Consider the following 17,140-nt stretch of genomic DNA (forward strand, 5'->3'; position numbering starts at 1 on the left):
GAACAGGGGACAACATTTGCTATCCTCTAGTCTTCTGGCACTATTCCTGTAGACAATGACGACATAAAGATCAAAGCCCAAGGCTCTGAAATCTCCTCCCTGGCTTCCCAGAAAATCCTAGGATAAATCCCATCTGGCCCAGGTGACTTATCTATTTTTACGCTTTCCAGAATTGGTAACACCTCCTCCTTGTGAACCTCAATTCCGTCTGGTCTAGCAGCCTGTATCTCAGTATTCTCCTTGACAGCATTGTCTTTTTCCAGTGTGAATACCAACAAAAAATATTCCCTTCTCTTCGGACTTCCCACTACTATCCTTGATTGGCCCTAATCTTTCTTGTCATTCTTTTATTCCTGATATACCTAAAGAAAGCTTAGGGCTTTCATTGATCCTATCTGCCAAAGACTTCTTATATCCCCTCCTGGCTCTTCTTAGCTCTCTCTTTAGGTCCTTCCTGGCTAACTTGTCAAGTGTCCTAACTGATCTTTCACATCTCATCCTAACATAAGCCGCCTTCTTCCTCGTGACAAGAAATTCAACTTTTTTCATAAACCACAGCTCCCTCACTCAATCACTTTCTGCCTGATAGGTACATATGTATCAAGGACTACCAGTATCCCCTGCAGTTTCCCTCGCCATCCTATGCATCCTAAATCTTGCCTAATTGCATCATAATTGCCTTTCCCCCAGCAATAACTCTTGCCCTGCATAATATACCTATCCCTTTCCATCGCTAAAGTAAACAGAACCAAATTGTGATAACTGTCATACAAGTGGTCACCTACCTCCAAATCTAACACCTGGCTGGGTTCATTACCCAGTACCAAATCCAATGTGGCCTCACCCCTTGTTGGCCCATCTACACACTGTGTCAGGAAGCCCTCCTGCACACATTGGACAAAAACTGACCCATCTAAAGTACTCAAACTATAGTATTTCCAGTCAATATTTGGAAAGTTAAAGCCCCCATAACAACTACGCTGTTATTCTTGTTCCTATCCAGAATTATCTTTGCTATCGTTTCTTCTATATCTCTGGAAATATTCCGAGGCAGACAGAAAACTCCCAACACAGTGACCTCTCCTTTCCTATTTCTAACCTCTACCTCAGTAGATGAGTCCACAAACATCCTTTTTGCCACCGTAATATTTCCTTGACTAGCAATACCACACCTCCCCCTCTTTTGCCATCTTCTCTGTTCTTACTGAAACATCTAAATCCTGGAATGTGTAACAACCATTCCTATCCCTGCTGTATCCATGTCTCTGAAGTGACCACAGCACCAAAATCCCAAGTACCAATCCATGCTGCAAGTTCACCCACCTGATTCGGATGCTCCTGGCGTTGAAGTAGACACATCTTCCTGCTTGCCAGTGAACTCTTGTGACCTTGAAACCTTATTTCTGACCTCACTACTCTCAACCTCCTGGACACTGGAGCTATAATTTAGATTCCCACCCCTGTGCTGAATTAGTTTAAACTCTCCTGAAGAGCATTAGCATGTTTCTCCCCAAGATATTGGTACCTCTTTGGTTCAGATGTAGACCATCCTGTCTGTAGATGTCCCACCTACCCCAGAATGACCCCCAATTATCCAGGTATTCGTAACCCTCCCTCCTGCACCATCCTGCACATGACACAGGCAACAAACCACTGATAACAATTCTGTTTGTTCTAGCACTAAGCTTCCAGCCTTGTTCTCTGAATTTCTGCCATAAATCTCCATTCCTTTCCTACCTATGTCATTAGTATCTATGTGGACCACGACTTGGGGTTGCTCCCCCTCCCCCTCAAGGATCCCGAAAACACAATCCGAGACATCACAAACCCTGGCACCTGGGAGGCACCACATCAACCGTGAATCTGTCCCCCTAACTGTGGAGTTCCCAATGAATAATGCTCTGCTCATCTCTCCCCTTCCCTTCTGAGCAATAGGGACAGATTCTGTGCCAGAGACTTGTATCCCATGGCTTACCACTAGTATGTCGTCCCCCTCCAACAGTATCCAAAATGATATACTTGTTATTGAGGGGAGCAGCCACAGGGGTTTCTTGTACTGCCTGCTGGTTCCCTTTCCGTCCCCTGACAATAACCCATCTGCCTTTCTCTCGCACCTGCGGTGTGACTACCTCCTGTAAATCCTCTCAATCACCCCCTCCACCTCCCGAATGATCCGAAGTTTATGTGGCTCCAGCTCCAGTTCCCTAACGCTGTTTTTGAGGAGCTGGAGTTGAGTGCATTTCCCACAGATGAAGTCACTAGTGGTGACCCTTACCTCCCACATTCTGCAGGAGGGACATTCAACTGCCCTAATCAGCATTCCCACTATTCTAAATTACCAAAACAACTGTAGAAAAATAAAGAATAAAAAAAACTAGTTACCTTACCAATCCAGTGCATAGAACCTCCTTTTTTGATTAGAGGAGGAGGATGGGTGGAAGACATTACCTAAGTAGTATTTTGGATAGCATAACCGCCCAAATATATGACTTCATTTACTCAGCAGTCCCATGTCCACTTCTGCTCAGTGTGCGCTCTGAATATTCACAATGTAAGTTTTTAAATCAGTGATTCACCTTCCTGTCAGTGCCCGGTCAATGCTCCCGCTCTTCCTACTGCTGAAACAAAATTGGAGGACCCTGACGCTTAAGGTAAGTTTTTAAAGTAGTGATTCACCTTCCCACCAGCCTCCGGTTGACTCTCCCACCCTTCCTGTTGCTGAAATAAAAATAAATAATGTTCCAGAAGTACTCTCTAAGCTTGTTTTAAGCTCTTTACAAAAATAACCAACACCCATATGTCACTAGTTTGAAATTCAAACTCTAAAAATGATAATATTATTTTATATTAATATGTAATATCCACAGACTTTCTATCACAAATATAGAGCAGGAGAATGTGAATTTGTCCTCTTTAACAGAAACAACGCAAAAGCAGAATATTATTCATATGGAGAGGGATTGCAGTATTCTGCAGGTCCTCATCAGCCTGACTGAGATGTGACTCCAGGTCAAGCACCTGCTTCTCAAACTCCCAAATCTTGGATTTCAGCCTCTTTGTTGACCCCCATGCTGACTGAAGACACGGATGTGAGCCTTGCCCATGTCTCACCATATCCAGGAGGAGGGGAGGGTCCCTGCTTCCTTCTCCAGCCAGCCCAGAAGTGACGGAATGAATCCCAGAACCACTTATCCTCCATCAGAAATTTGTTAAAGTGCCAGTATGCACATTTTGCCATGGTGCAGAATGGAAAGAGATCCACTCACATCAACTTTTGATTGGTGAACGGTACCTGCTGCATGGAGGCTGTCAGAATAGAGGAGGCATACACCCTGGAAATGTACAAATCCTCAATTCTGAATGATCCTAAGCCAGACCTCACAAGGTGAAGGTGATGGAGATTCTGCTCCATGTCTACCATGTAGAAGGACTGATCAAGTCCCTCAAATTCCTCACCAATGCTAAATTTTGCCAGGCAGTACTTAGGTCACTCCTCTCAAGAGTGCAATTAAAGCTCGCCTTTCACCAATAGAACTAAGAATTGAATAAGAATTCTTCCTTGAAGAAGCTCATCTGCTTGGGTCCCACCTGAGGCAAGTATACATTCATGAAGTGAAGCTCCATGCCCCTGAACTGAACTAAACCAAACCATGAGCTGGAGGAGATAGCCTGTCACATGCTCCTTGACCCGATCTTTGGCTGAAAAACTTGGGCCAACAAGATAGCCAGTCCACTGGAATTGGAGCCCAGGTGACTCATATAGATCCTCTCCACCACTCCAGTAGTCATGTTACTCCATCTCCTAGAACAGTGTAGATTTCTTAGATTAGAAAAGACTTACAGTGTGGAAACAGGCCCTTCGGCCCAACAAGTCCACACCGACCCGCCGAAGCGCAGCCCACCCATTCCCCTACATTTACCCCTTACCTAACACTACGGGCAATTTAGCATGGCCAATTCACCTGACCCTGCTCATCTTTGGACTGTGGGAGGAAACCGGAGCACCCGGAGGAAACCCACGCAGACACGGGGAGAACGTGCAAACTCCACACAGTCAGTCGCCTGAGGTGGGAACTGAACCCGGGTCTCTGATGCTGTGAGGCAGCAGTGCTAACCACTGTGCCATCATGCCGCCCACATCTTGCAGGATGGTCAACACATACTCCTGTTCCCTGTTCTACCTCTACCATCGGGGAGAAGCTACAGAAGCCTGAACACATGCACTAGCCGGTTTCGTAACAGTTTCTACCTTACTGTTGGTAGAGTATTGAATGGACTCACAAACTCTTAACATTCATCTATACCTTTGCTTTTGTTTTTGCTGTGGTTTACCTATTATTTACTTATCTATGCTCGTTAACTCTGTGATCTGCCTGTACTGCTCGCAAGACAAAGCTTTTCACTGTGCCTCGGTACACATGACAATAAATACAATTCAATTCAATCCCTGATGAATGAGAGGATGGGAAATCTGCGCTGAGACTTTCTGCTGCTATTGATGTTGAGGCTGCTTATAGGTGCTTTCATAGCTAAAGTATTGTGCCACTGTCACCAGTTGACAACTTATTGAGTAAAGGAGGGACTCCCCCCCACATTCTCCTCCCACGTCCTCCCCCCCACAACTCCTCAAATACACTACATAGGAGGCCTTGCACTGCTTCCTCATTTCCTGTCCATGCCTGGAGTCACTGGGCTGACAGAATCCAGTATTGATCCATTACCAGCTGGACTCCATCTCAGCGATCAAGCATGGCTTGCAGAGAGTCCTGGAGTTGGTCTGTGGAGGTGAGGGAGACCCTGTCCGTGAGCACCAGATCTCCCCTCACCTCGTCTATTTTCGTCATGCTCCCGACCAAAGCCCCATCCTCCTGTAGTTTGCCGCCTTTGATGGCTGACATCACTTCGAGTGTGAGGGTGGTCCAGGGTCATCACTCAGACGCACCCTTGGCTTGACTCCACCAATAGGGTTGACAGCAGGAGGATCTTCTGTAGGGATCGCTAATTAAAATGTCGGACCCACTGAAGAGCAGCGGGCTGGAACCCTGCTCAGCTCCTGGCACCAGGTCACTCTCCATGTCAGGGACTAGTTCCCCAATCAGGGCAGAGATGCACAGAGGGCTACAAATGAGTGAGGAGGTCTTCTCCTTCCAAACCACCACCCAGGGCTATCCTTCCTGTAGTCCCCTGTTGGGTCAGGTTGCAGCTTGAAGCCTTCAAGGTCTAGGGTAGGGGTGAGACCTTAGCAGCTGCATCCACCTTAGTCTCTGATGTACCCAGTCCAATCACAGGGTTCTGCAGTGACAGGTTTGGGTTTGGATCACCCTCCGAAGTGGTGGGAAGGCAGGGACAGGGGTTTTCAGGAGATGCCACTATTTGTTCCCCAGGGTAGGTGGTTGTATTTCCAGATTCTCCAGTTCTCAGATCACAAGGAGTGATGCTTTTAAAAGGAGGGTGGGGTGGACTAGGGAAACCTTAATCTCTTCACATCCTTGCTGCTCATCCTCTGTCTTAATGGTCTTTCCCATTAGTTCATCTCCCACATGTTTGGGATCAAGTGTGAGGTCAAAATTGCAAAATCACCCTCAAATGTTTATTAGCATTATGGACACAGAGGTGTACAGCATGGAAATGGACTCTTCATCCAACTTATCCATGCTGACCAGATAGCCTGAATAAATCTAGTCCAACTTGGTAGAATTTGGCCAATATCCCTTTAAATTCTTCCTATTATGTATCCATTCAGATGCTTCTTAAATGTTGTAATTGTACCAGCCTCCACCACTTCCTTTGGCAGCTCATTCCATACACGCACCACCCTCTGTACGAAAAGATTTCTCTGTAACTCCCTTTTTTATCTTTTCCCCTCACCTTTTATCTGTGCATAATAAGTACAAGGAGCTTCTAAAATATACCACAGTACAGTTACAGAGATGGAGTATTTCATCATGGACATAACTAGAAAAATCACACTAGTATATTGATTCAGAAAGTGGAGGATTTCAGATCCCTTTGTAGCATTAGTTTAATTCTGCTGTTCAAGTCTACAAATAGAGAAGCCACAAACTTTCAAACACATGACCAGGATGTCTCACTTGAAATATAGGTTTAAAGTGTTTTTAAAGGGGTAGCCCTTCTGCTTAATGCACGTAAAATATAATGATTCTTAATTCTCAAGATCTTTTGTTGCCTCCTCTCATAGATAGCTGTAAAAATGATTTGAAGCCCTTTCAGAACTGCTACTCAGTCACATCTCACCACTAATGTTTGTTCAGTTTCAGCAAGAATTGTTGAAAATGATTTTCAACATTTCAACCCATTTAAATTGATTTATAGAAGGCCCATTGCCCAATGATCGATCCTTCACACCATTGTGTAATTAGATAAGTTATCAATGCTTTATTTATTGATTCAAATTTTTTAATGCAGTGATTGAGAGTGGTGCCTTACAAATATATGCTTTCAGAATTATTCTGGGTTAAGGTAAGTACTTCTTGAAGATTGACCATGTTTTTAATAAATGTATGTTTATGATTCTGGATGCAGGTTATGTTACCAAATCTGGATGACATTCAACATGGTATAAACCGAACTATCCAAATGATTTTGGAAGTGAGCCGTAAAGTGCAACACTGGAGGCAATCAAAAAGTCGTTTAGAAAGTGTTTATGATGCCCAGAATGCAGTTGGTGAGTGTTAGTTTGGAAAGCAGCAAAGACATGAGACTTTTGAAGCTAGTGACTTGTTTGTTATATGTTCTTGATCTCACCTGTGAAATCAAAAACTTTAAGACAAGAGAGGGAGAGAATAAACATTACTTTGACCCATATTTTCAAATCAGTATTATTTGCATATTGCAAGTTATGTTTGAATCGTTTTTCTTCATTGTTCCCCTGGTTTGTAAGCTTACATATAAATTTGCAAATTAATACTGGTATAAACAAACATTATACCAACTATAGATATGAACAGTTCATATAACATCTTTAGTATAAGTGGATACTTAAAATAATGTTTCCAATCATGGATTGTCCTGATGTAATTTTATTTCAAACCATTGGTATACACACTACTAACTAAAAGTCTAATTCCTTTTTAAATCCTCCTTATGCAAATAGACTAACAAATAGGGAAATAACTGATTGGCGAAAGTAGAAAAATCTGGGAAGTCAGTTCAGTTCTCTTTGCTTCCCGATTCTGGTGTTGAGTCAATTCTTCTTTAGCTGGCTCGGGCTTGGTGTTCAGTTGTCTTTGTTAGGAAACATCTACTGTTTGTAAGAAGTACAAAGTGACTGATTCACTTGGAAAATGTCCCTGACTTATCAATTCAAGCATCACAGCAATTGTTGCAGGAAAGATTTTCTTAATTTTCTTCAAGTTTAAACTGAATTTTTTTTTACTGTAAAGAACGAACAGTGTCTGCTGGGAAGAACAACTCTTCTGTTTTTCTCTGTATGGGTTTCTGTGTTTCGGTCATGTGTTTCCACAAGACCATGCGACATAGGAACCGAAGTAGGCCATTTAGCCCATTGAATCTGTTTCACCATTCAATAGGAAACCTCAATTCCACTTTGCTGCCTTTTCCCTGTAACCCTTGATTTCCTCACTGATTAAAAAATTGTCTCTCTCAACCTTGAATATTGTAATAATCCAAACTCAACAGCCCTCTGTTATAAAGAGTTCCACATATTTCCTACACTTCGTGTTCTATCCTGCTCAGTAAGCCTCAAACCAATCAGCTTCACTTATAAACAGCTCATTCACTGGCTCCTGAACATCTGCACGTTGCAGGAATCCATTGCCACAAAACACAGAGTTCACAATAGGTTTTACATTTCTTGCTGCGAAATTAAGCAGTCATCCTGGTAAATAGCTGCTTCCTTTTAAAAGAAATTCTCATTGCATTCTAGTTTACTAAGACAAGCAAGCAACTCCAACTAATGAAGCCAAACAACAGAGTTCATGCTTTATTATGACAGCATTGTTCTCAACCACTCAGATGACATGGCATGTGACATTGTATTTGGATTTTATTCCCTGAAGGTTACAATGAGGATATGAACATTGTCCAATCTAGCACTGCTCTCCTAACACACAAGTAAATAAAAGCAAAGCATTGTGTATGCTGCAATTCTGAAATAAAACAGCAAATACTGGAAAAATACAACAGGTCTGGCAGCATTTGTGGAGAGAGAAATAGAGTTAACATTCTGAGCCCAATACACTATCTTATCTTTCACCAGAACTGGCAATTGGTGAAATTTTATACCATTTTTAATCACAGATACAGTATCCACAATCTCTTCTCCCAGGCAAGGATATCCATAAAGCCACTGATGATGCAGCTTTCAAAAATATTTTTCAGAAAGAATACAGGATTCTACCTGGGGTAACTAGCATTTTACAATGTGGCACCTGAGTGTTGTGATTGTAATGAGGACAGCCAAGTGGACCTCATAGAATATGAGTTCCTGAATTGGGCCTGTTAACCCGGTCCAAATAGGGGTGCCCTGGCCGGCAGATATAGACAGGAGTGTCCGAGGATCTGTTCACTCTGAGAGCTGAATCTGAGGAAGCTAGATCAGTGTCAAGGACTTTCCATATGTAAGTAAGAAATGGCTTGTTGATGGGATACCAGCCTCTGTGACATTATTTCAATAAGCAAGAGTGGAAGTGACATGAGAAAACATAAATGTGACCAGGTTTGAGACTGCTACAAGACAAAAGCTTTATTATGCACAGGATCATAAGCAATGAGTTACAGGATTGTATGCAATGAATGACAGTATGACAAGTTTTCAGGAGAACTATAAAACAGATAAATGATAGGCTGTGCAAACTCTGCACAGGCTGAGGAAAGCCCACCTCCCCCCTCCCATCCTCACACATTCTACAGAGGGTGCATTGAGAGTACAAACGCTACTGCTTCACTGCCTGGTTCAGGAATTTCACTGTCTTAGATTGTAAGACCCTACAACAGATAGTGAGGACAGCTGAAAAGATCATTGGAGTCTTTCTCCCCTCCATTACAGACATTTACTCCACACGCTGCATCCGAAAGGCTAAGAGCATTGTGGAAAACCCTACAAACCCCTCACTCAAACTCTTCTTCCTCCTGCCATCTGACAGAAGATACCAGGGCATTCAGTCTGTCACAGCCAGTCTGTGCAACAGTTTCTTCCCCTAAGCCATCAGGCTCCTTAACACAATTTGATCGGACTATTTCCCATCTGAAATTCATTGCACGACTTCAAATTGCTGCTAGAACAGTGTCTATTGTTTATCATTCTTTGATGACACTATAACTTGTGTGTTTTGCACTTCTAATGCATTTAATGCCATGTAAAAGTGTGCAGTTTGTGCTGTCCATCTTGCACTCTCAGTCCTGGAGGAAAGCTCATTTTTACTGTATCACTTGTATGTGGTAGAAATGACAAATAAAAAGCTACTGTACTCTACTCAAAAGCATGATGATATTAGCTCATATCTCACATTTAAAGCAATAGTTACGAGAGAATGTAGTGAGGTTTAAAATCCTGAATTTTGAAATGCCAATTCATTTTAAAACTTAGAGGATTTTTTAACAGTTTTGAACAAGATGTAGATGTCCGAAAATCAAAAGCATGAAACTTCCCTTAAGACCATAAGGCGTAGGAGTAGAAATAGACCATTCAGCCCATCGAGTCCACTCCGCCATTTAATCATGGCTGATGGGTATTTCAACTCCATTTACCCGCACTCTCCGCATAGCCCTCCATTCCTTGCAAGATCAAGAATTTATTAATCTCTGCCTTGAAGACATTTAACATCCCAGCTTCCACTGTGCTCCACGGTAATGAATTCCACAGGCCCAGCACTCTCTGGCTAAAGAAATGTCTCCTCATTTCCGTTCTAAATTGACCCGCTCTAATTCTAAGGCTGTGCCCACGTGTCCTTGTCTACCTGCCTAACGGAAACAACTTCCCAGCGTACACCCTTTCTAAGCCACGTAAGTTCTTTTAGACCTCCCCTCAACCATCTAAACTCTAATGAATACAATCCCAGTATCCTCAGCTGTTCATCATATGTCAGGCCGACCATTCCAGGGATCATCCGTGTGAATTTCCGCTGGACACACTCCAGTGCCAGTATGTCCTTCCTGAGGTGTGGGACCCAAACTTAGAAACAGTATTCTATGTGGGGCTTGACTAGAGCTTTATAAAGTTTCAGAAGTACATTGCTTCTTTTATATTCCAACCCTCTTGAGATAAATGACAACATTCCATTTGCTTTCTTTCTTAATCACAGACTCAACCTCCAAGTTAACCTTGATGAGAATCCTGGACTAGCACACCCAGATCCCTTTATACTTCGGCTTCATGAATTTTCTCACTGTTTAGAAAATAGTCCATGTCTGTATTCTTTTTTCCAAAGTGCAAGACCTCGCATTTGCTCACATTGATTTTCATCAGCCATTTCCTGGACCACTCTCCTAAACTGTCTAAATCTTTCTGCAGCCGCCCCACCTCTTCAGTACTACCTGCCTGCCCACCTAATTTCGTATCATCGGTGAACTTCACCAGTATGTCCCCAGTCCCTTCATCCATATCATTAATATATAATGTGAATAGCTGCATCCCCAATACTGAACCCTGTGAGACATCACTTGCCACCGGCCGCCATTCTGAAAAAGAACCTTTTATCCCAACTCTCTGTCTTCTGACAGAGAGCCAACCCTCAATCTGTGTCAGTAGCTCACCTCGAACACCATGGGCCCTCACCTTACTCAGCAGCCTCTCCTGAGGCACCTTACTAAAGGCCTTTTGGAAGTTTAGATAGATAATATCCACTGGGTTTCCTTGGTTTAACCTACTTGTTACCTCTTCAAGAATTTCTAACAGGTTTGTCAGGTACGACCTCCACTTACTAAATCCATGCTGACTTGCTCTAATCCGACTCTGTACTTCCAAGAATTTAGAAATCTCATCCTTAACAATGGATTCTAGAATTTTACCAACAACCAAGGTTAGGCCTATAATTTTCCATCTTTTGTCTTGATCCTTTCTTGAACAAAAGGGTTACAACAACTATTTTCTGGGGCTTTCCCTGCCTCCAGTGACGTTTGAAAGATCACAACCAATGCCTCTTCCATTTTCTCAGCCAACTCCCTCAGAACTCTAGGATGTAGCCCATTGGCGCCAGGGGATTTATCAATTTTTAGACTTTTTAGCTTTTCTAGCACTTTCTATTTTGTAATGGCTACCATACTCAACTCTGCCCCCTGATTCTCCCTAATTGTTGGGACATTACTCATGTCTTCCACTGTGAAGACTGACGCAAAGTACTAATTAACTTCTTCAGCTATTTCCTTATCTCCCAGCACTAGCCTTCCAGCATCAGTTTGGAGGAGCCCAATGTCTACTTTTGCATCTCATTTGTTTCTTATGTATTGAAAGAAACTTTTACTATCATTTCTAATGTTACTGGCTAGCCTACCTTGATATTTTATCCTCTCCTTCTTTATCACTCCCTTTGTTTGTTATCCGCTGTTTGTTTTTGTAGCCTTCCTAATCTTCTGATTTCCCAGTGGTCTTGGCCATTTTATAGGCTCTCTCTTTTTCTTTGATACATTTCCTGACTTTCTTTGTCAGCCATGGCTGTCTAATTCCACCTGCCCCCCCCCCCCACCCCAGATAATCTTGCTTTTCTTTGGGATGAACCTCTGTACTGTGTCCTCAATTATACCCAGAGACTCGTGCCATTGTTGCTCTACTGTCTTCCCCGTTAGGCTCTGCTTCCCATTGATCTTCGTCAGTTCCTCTCTCATGCCCCTGTAATTACCTTTATTTAACTGTAACACCATTACATCTGATTTTGCCTTTTCTCTTTCAAACTGTGGACTGAATTCTACCATATTATAATCGTTGCCTCCTAAGTGTTCCCTTACTTTCAAATCTTTTATAAAGTCGGGCTCATTACATAGCCCTAAGTACAGAATAGTCTGCTCCCTTGTGGGGTCCATCACAAGTTGTTCCAAAAAGTCATCCTGTAAGCATTCCATGAATTCCCTTTCTTTGGATCCACCAGCAACATTTTTCACCCAGTCCACCCGCATATTGAAGTCCCCCATGATCACCGTGACCTTGTCTTTCTGACATGCCCTATCCTTTTCCTGGTACATCTTGCACCCGTGGTCCTGACCACTGTTAGGAGGTCTGTACGTAACTCCCATTATTTTTTTTTTGCCTTTGTGGTTCCTCAACTCCACCCACACAGACTTCACATCACTTGACCCTATGTCATTCAATGCCATAGATTTAATCTCATTCTTAACTAACAAGGCAGCCCTGCCCCCTCTGCCCATCTCACTGTTTTTCAATAATTTGTAAATCCTTGGATAGAACATAGAACATAGAACATAGAACATAGATCAATACAGCACAGAACAGGCCCTTTGGCCCACGATGTTGTGCCGAACATTTGTCCTAGCTTAAGCACCTATCCATGTACCTATCCAATTGCTGCTTAAAGGCCACCAATGATTCTGACTCTGTCACTCCCACAGGCAGCACATTCTATGTCCCCAACACTCTCTGGGTAAAGAACCTATCCCTGACATCCCCCCTATACCTTCCACCCTTCACCTTAAATTTATGTCCCCTTGTAACACTCTGTTGTACCTGGGGAAAAAGTCTCTGACTGTCTACTCTATCTATTCCCCTGATCATCTTATAAACCTCTATCAAGTCACCCCTTATCCTTTGCCATTCCAAGGAGAAAAGGCCTAGCACTCTCAACCTATCCTCGTACGACCTATTCTCCATTCCAGGCAACATCCTGGTAAATCTCCTCTGCACCCTCTCCAAAGCTTCCACATCTTTCCTAAAGTGAGGTGGCCAGAACTGCACACAGTACTCCAAATATGGCCTTACCAAGGTCCTGTACAGCTGCAACATCACCTCACGACTCTTGAATTCAATCCCTCTACTAATGAACGCTAATACACGATAGGCCTTCTTACAAGCTCTATCCACCTGAGTGGCAACTTTCAAAGAGCTATGAACATAGACCCCAAGATCCCTCTGCTCCTCCACCTTACTAAGAACCCTACTGTTAACCCTGTATTCCGCGTTCTTATTTGTCCTTCCAAAATGGACAACCTCATACTTGACAGGGTTGAACTCCATCTGCCACTCCTCAGCCCAGCTCTGCATCATATCTTAGGCCCTTTGCAGCCGACAACAGCCCTCCTTACTATCCACAACTCCATCAATCTTCGTATCGTCTGCAAATTTACTGACCTACCCTTTGACTCCCTCTTCCAAGTCATTAATAAAAATTACAAACAGCAGAGGACCCAGAACTGATCCCTGCGGAACTCCACTTGTAACTGGGCTCCAGGCTGAATATTTACCATCTACCACCACTCTCTGACTTCGACCGGTTAGCCAGTTCTCTATCCAACTGGCCAAATTTCCCACTATCCCATGCCTCCTGACTTTCCGCATAAGCTTTCCATGAGGAACCTTATCAAATGCCTTACCAAAATCCATGTACACTACATCCACTGCTCTACCCTCATCCACCTCCTCAAAGAATTCAATAAGACTTGTAAGGTAAGACCTACCCCTCACAAATTCGTGCTGGCTGTCCCTAATCAAGCAGTGCCTTTCCAGCTACTCATAAATCCTATCCCTCAGTACCCTTTCCATTACTTTGCCTACCACCAAAGTAAGACTAACTGGCCTATAATTCCCGGGGTTATCTCTATTCCCTTTTTTGAACAGGGGCACAACATTCACCACTCTCCAGTCCCCTGGTACCACCCCTGTTGACAGTGAAGACGAAAAGATCATTGCCAACGGCTCTGCAATTTCCTCTCTTGCTTCCCACATAATCCTAGGATATATCCCGTCAGGCCCAGGGGACTTGTCTATCCTCAAGTTTTTCAAAATGCCCAACACATCTTTCTTCCTAACAAGTATCTCCTCTAGCTTACCAGTCCGTTTCATACTCTCTTGAACAATACGGTCCCTCTCATTTGTAAATACTGAAGAAAAGTACTCATTCAAGACCTCTCCTATCTCTTCCGACTCAATACACAACTGCCAGACCTGAACCCTCTGCAATGATGTCTCTGTGATGTCTACCATGTCATCATCAGTCATCATGACTTGTGCCATTAATTCATCTGCTTTGTTACGAATACTGCAAGCATTCAGGTAAAATGCCTTAATGCTAACGTTCTTATCATTATTAGAGATATTGGAAATCATAAGATGTCCTAAGTTATCCTTCCTTTTTGCTGCATTCCTAGTCTGCCTCAAGTTTAAATCCGCCTGCATACATGCTATCCTGCTGCTTATCTTTCCATTTAACTCCATACTCCCTGTTGCTTTCCCTTCCCCCCCAGCTCAGAAGTTTAAAGTCCTACTGATCACCCGATTTATGCTTTTTGCTAGAACACCGGTTCCAGATCAGTTCAGGTGGAGACCGTCCCAACGGTACAGATCCCCCCAGTTCCAAAACTGATGCCAATGCCCCATCAAATAGAAATGTAAGCTCAAAGAGCAGGTCCTTCACCTATCTATTCATAATCTTTGAAGCTGAGGCAATTTGCTCATGATCCATCCCATTTCTCCTGTCCTACCATTGGCGATATTGCTGTATTTTTGTTGATGTGACTACTTCAGATTGAAGTGTTCCTGGAAACTATTATTTTTAAGATCTTAACTATTGATATGATTTCTGGGATGAGGTGCATCCTTGAAGGAGAGAAGGTTGAACAGAAATTTGTTAGGCATATTAAGAATCACAAGGGAGAATAACATTTTCATGGAGGGAGTTAGGATCTGGATTGTACTGACATTAGTGGTAAGTTGAGACATTGGAAAGGGCGTTGTTTACTGTCTAAAAGGGAAGAGTGTAAAAGATTATTGGGAGAAGGCAGTGGACTGATATTGAGTAACTTGCGAATTCAGAGAACCAGCCCAGACATGGCAGGGTAAATGACCTCCGCTTGCGTTAAAACAATTCTGTGACTCTGGGAAAGCCTACCCTTTCGAGTGAAGACAGTTCCATTGAGAGATGAGAACTTTTTATGTTTTTCTTTTCAATTTGAAGACCACCCCTGAGCAACATATTGGCTTTGATACCATCAAAGTACTTGCAGATACTGGCAGACTAACCAGCTGTAAAAATGACCTGACTCCACAATTTGGTGCAGGCTCTAAGTATTTATATTTGGGCAGATCTGGTTCTGTTCTGTCACATTTGCACCTAAACAGCAGGAAATTAACCATTTACAAATTTTTACATGATCAGAAGGTCTCGGGATACAAGTTAAACACTTAATGGCATTTTATTCCATGAAAGGCATTATATTAATACATGTTGTTATAATAGTTTCCAGTCTTTAAAAATGTAAACTTGTCCTTTAAACAGAAATTAATGAAAGCAGGAATTTAAGAAAGCCGAAGAATTTTTATCACAATGTAGCGGAACATAAAGATGTAACCAAATTAGTCGCAATGCTATCTACTTCTGTCAACACCACCAGGGATGCAGTCGTGAGAGCACTAGAACAATTTCAAAGATTCAATCAGCTGTGGTTACAAGACAGGGATATGACAATTAAGGTATTGTAAACATTTGCATCCATCTCTCATATCCAAGATTTTTTATTCTGGACTTTTCCCTCTCACTATTTCTGGACTTACACAGAAATATAAAACAGATTTTACCAATTTTTGGATTATAATTCTATTTCATTTGCCCCATGAGATTTCATCTATTTCTCTTAACTCTCAGTATCCTCAGAATTAATTAATTAATTTTATAAACAGCTACAAATTGTCAAAAACAAAGCCCAGTACGAGGGAGCAGAGATGGTGAACATAACAAAATACAAATATCTCTTAAACCCTATGTGCACACCAAGGAATAATCACATGCAAAATTGGCAACATCACAGCATAGACGAAGTGTTACTAAGAAGGTAGAATTCTGACTGGGAAGTGGGAAAGATAATGGGAATTAAGTCTGTGGCAATTCATTCACACGCTTGAGAGGATGCTTTCATGCATTCACATCATCATGTTATGTGTTAGCCACATTAATATCCACATTTAAGTCCTCTGCAGCAGAACACATACCTGACTCACCCTAGCAGTTTCTTATCAGTGTCTTTTAGATTAGATTCCCTACAGTGTGGGAGCAGGCCTTTGGCCCAAACAGTCCACACCGCCCCTCCTAAGAGTAACCCAGCCAGACCCATTTCCCTCTGACTAATGCACCTAATGCAATTTAGCATGGCCAATTCACCTGATCTGCACATCTTTTGGATTGTGGAAGGATGTGTTGTGCTGAGGTTTACACCTGTATCCCCAGAGTATTAGCCTGGGTCTCTCAATTACCAACTTAGGGACAATGCCAAAATGCTCTCCCCTTTAAGCTTAACTTTATAGTTTGCTCTTAACTCTGTACTTTAACTCTCCAAAATCACTCTCAGTTTCATTATTTTTAGGAGTTTTAAAAGAGAGAATTCAAAGGAAACTAAAGAAACAACTTCACTCCAACTTCATCCTTTAATGTCTGGCAGAACCCCAATGATTGATTGAATGATTTATTGTCACATGTATCAATGTACAGTGAAAAGTTTGTTTATGTGCAGTACAGGCAGATCATAATAAGCAAGGACATGCAGATTATAGGGTGAAAAATATCAAGACAGAGGCATACAATTTACATCGCACAGGATAGGGTTAGGGTTAGTAGGCTATTATACAAAATGTGGAGGAATGGAATTGTGGGTGACATAGCAGTGTGGATCAGTAATTGGCTTGCTGAAAGAAAACAGGGTTGTAGTTGATGGAACGTGTTCATCTTGGTGTCCAGTTACTAGCGGCGTACCACAAGGATCGGTGTTGTGTCCACTGCTGTTCGTCATTTTTATAAATGACCTGGATGAGGGCTTAGAAGGGTAGGTTAGTAAATTTGCGGATGACACTAAGGTCGGTGGAGTTGTGGATAGTGATGAAGGATGTAGTAGGTTGCAGAGAGACATAGCTAGGACGCAGAGCTGGGCTGAGAGGTGGCAAATTGAGTTTAATGTGGACAAGTGTGAGGTGATACACTTTGGACGGAGTAATCGGAATGCAAAATAC

At 42.5% G+C, this 17,140-nt stretch overlaps 1 protein-coding gene across 1 annotated transcript in view; it reads left to right on the plus strand.

Annotated features, from left to right (window-relative positions):
* Positions 1–17,140, plus strand: part of LOC140453945 (dynein axonemal heavy chain 8-like) — a 1,117,430-nt gene that overhangs the window by 411,641 nt on the left and 688,649 nt on the right. Inside the window, exons 26-27 of the mRNA XM_072548819.1 lie at positions 6,544–6,685; positions 15,420–15,613. Of these exons, the coding sequence (XP_072404920.1) occupies positions 6,544–6,685; positions 15,420–15,613 (336 nt within the window). The remainder of the gene's footprint in view (positions 1–6,543; positions 6,686–15,419; positions 15,614–17,140) is intronic.

The sequence above is a fragment of the Chiloscyllium punctatum genome, chromosome 3 (genome assembly GCF_047496795.1).
Source record: "Chiloscyllium punctatum isolate Juve2018m chromosome 3, sChiPun1.3, whole genome shotgun sequence".
NCBI classification, from domain to species: Eukaryota; Metazoa; Chordata; class Chondrichthyes; order Orectolobiformes; family Hemiscylliidae; genus Chiloscyllium; species Chiloscyllium punctatum.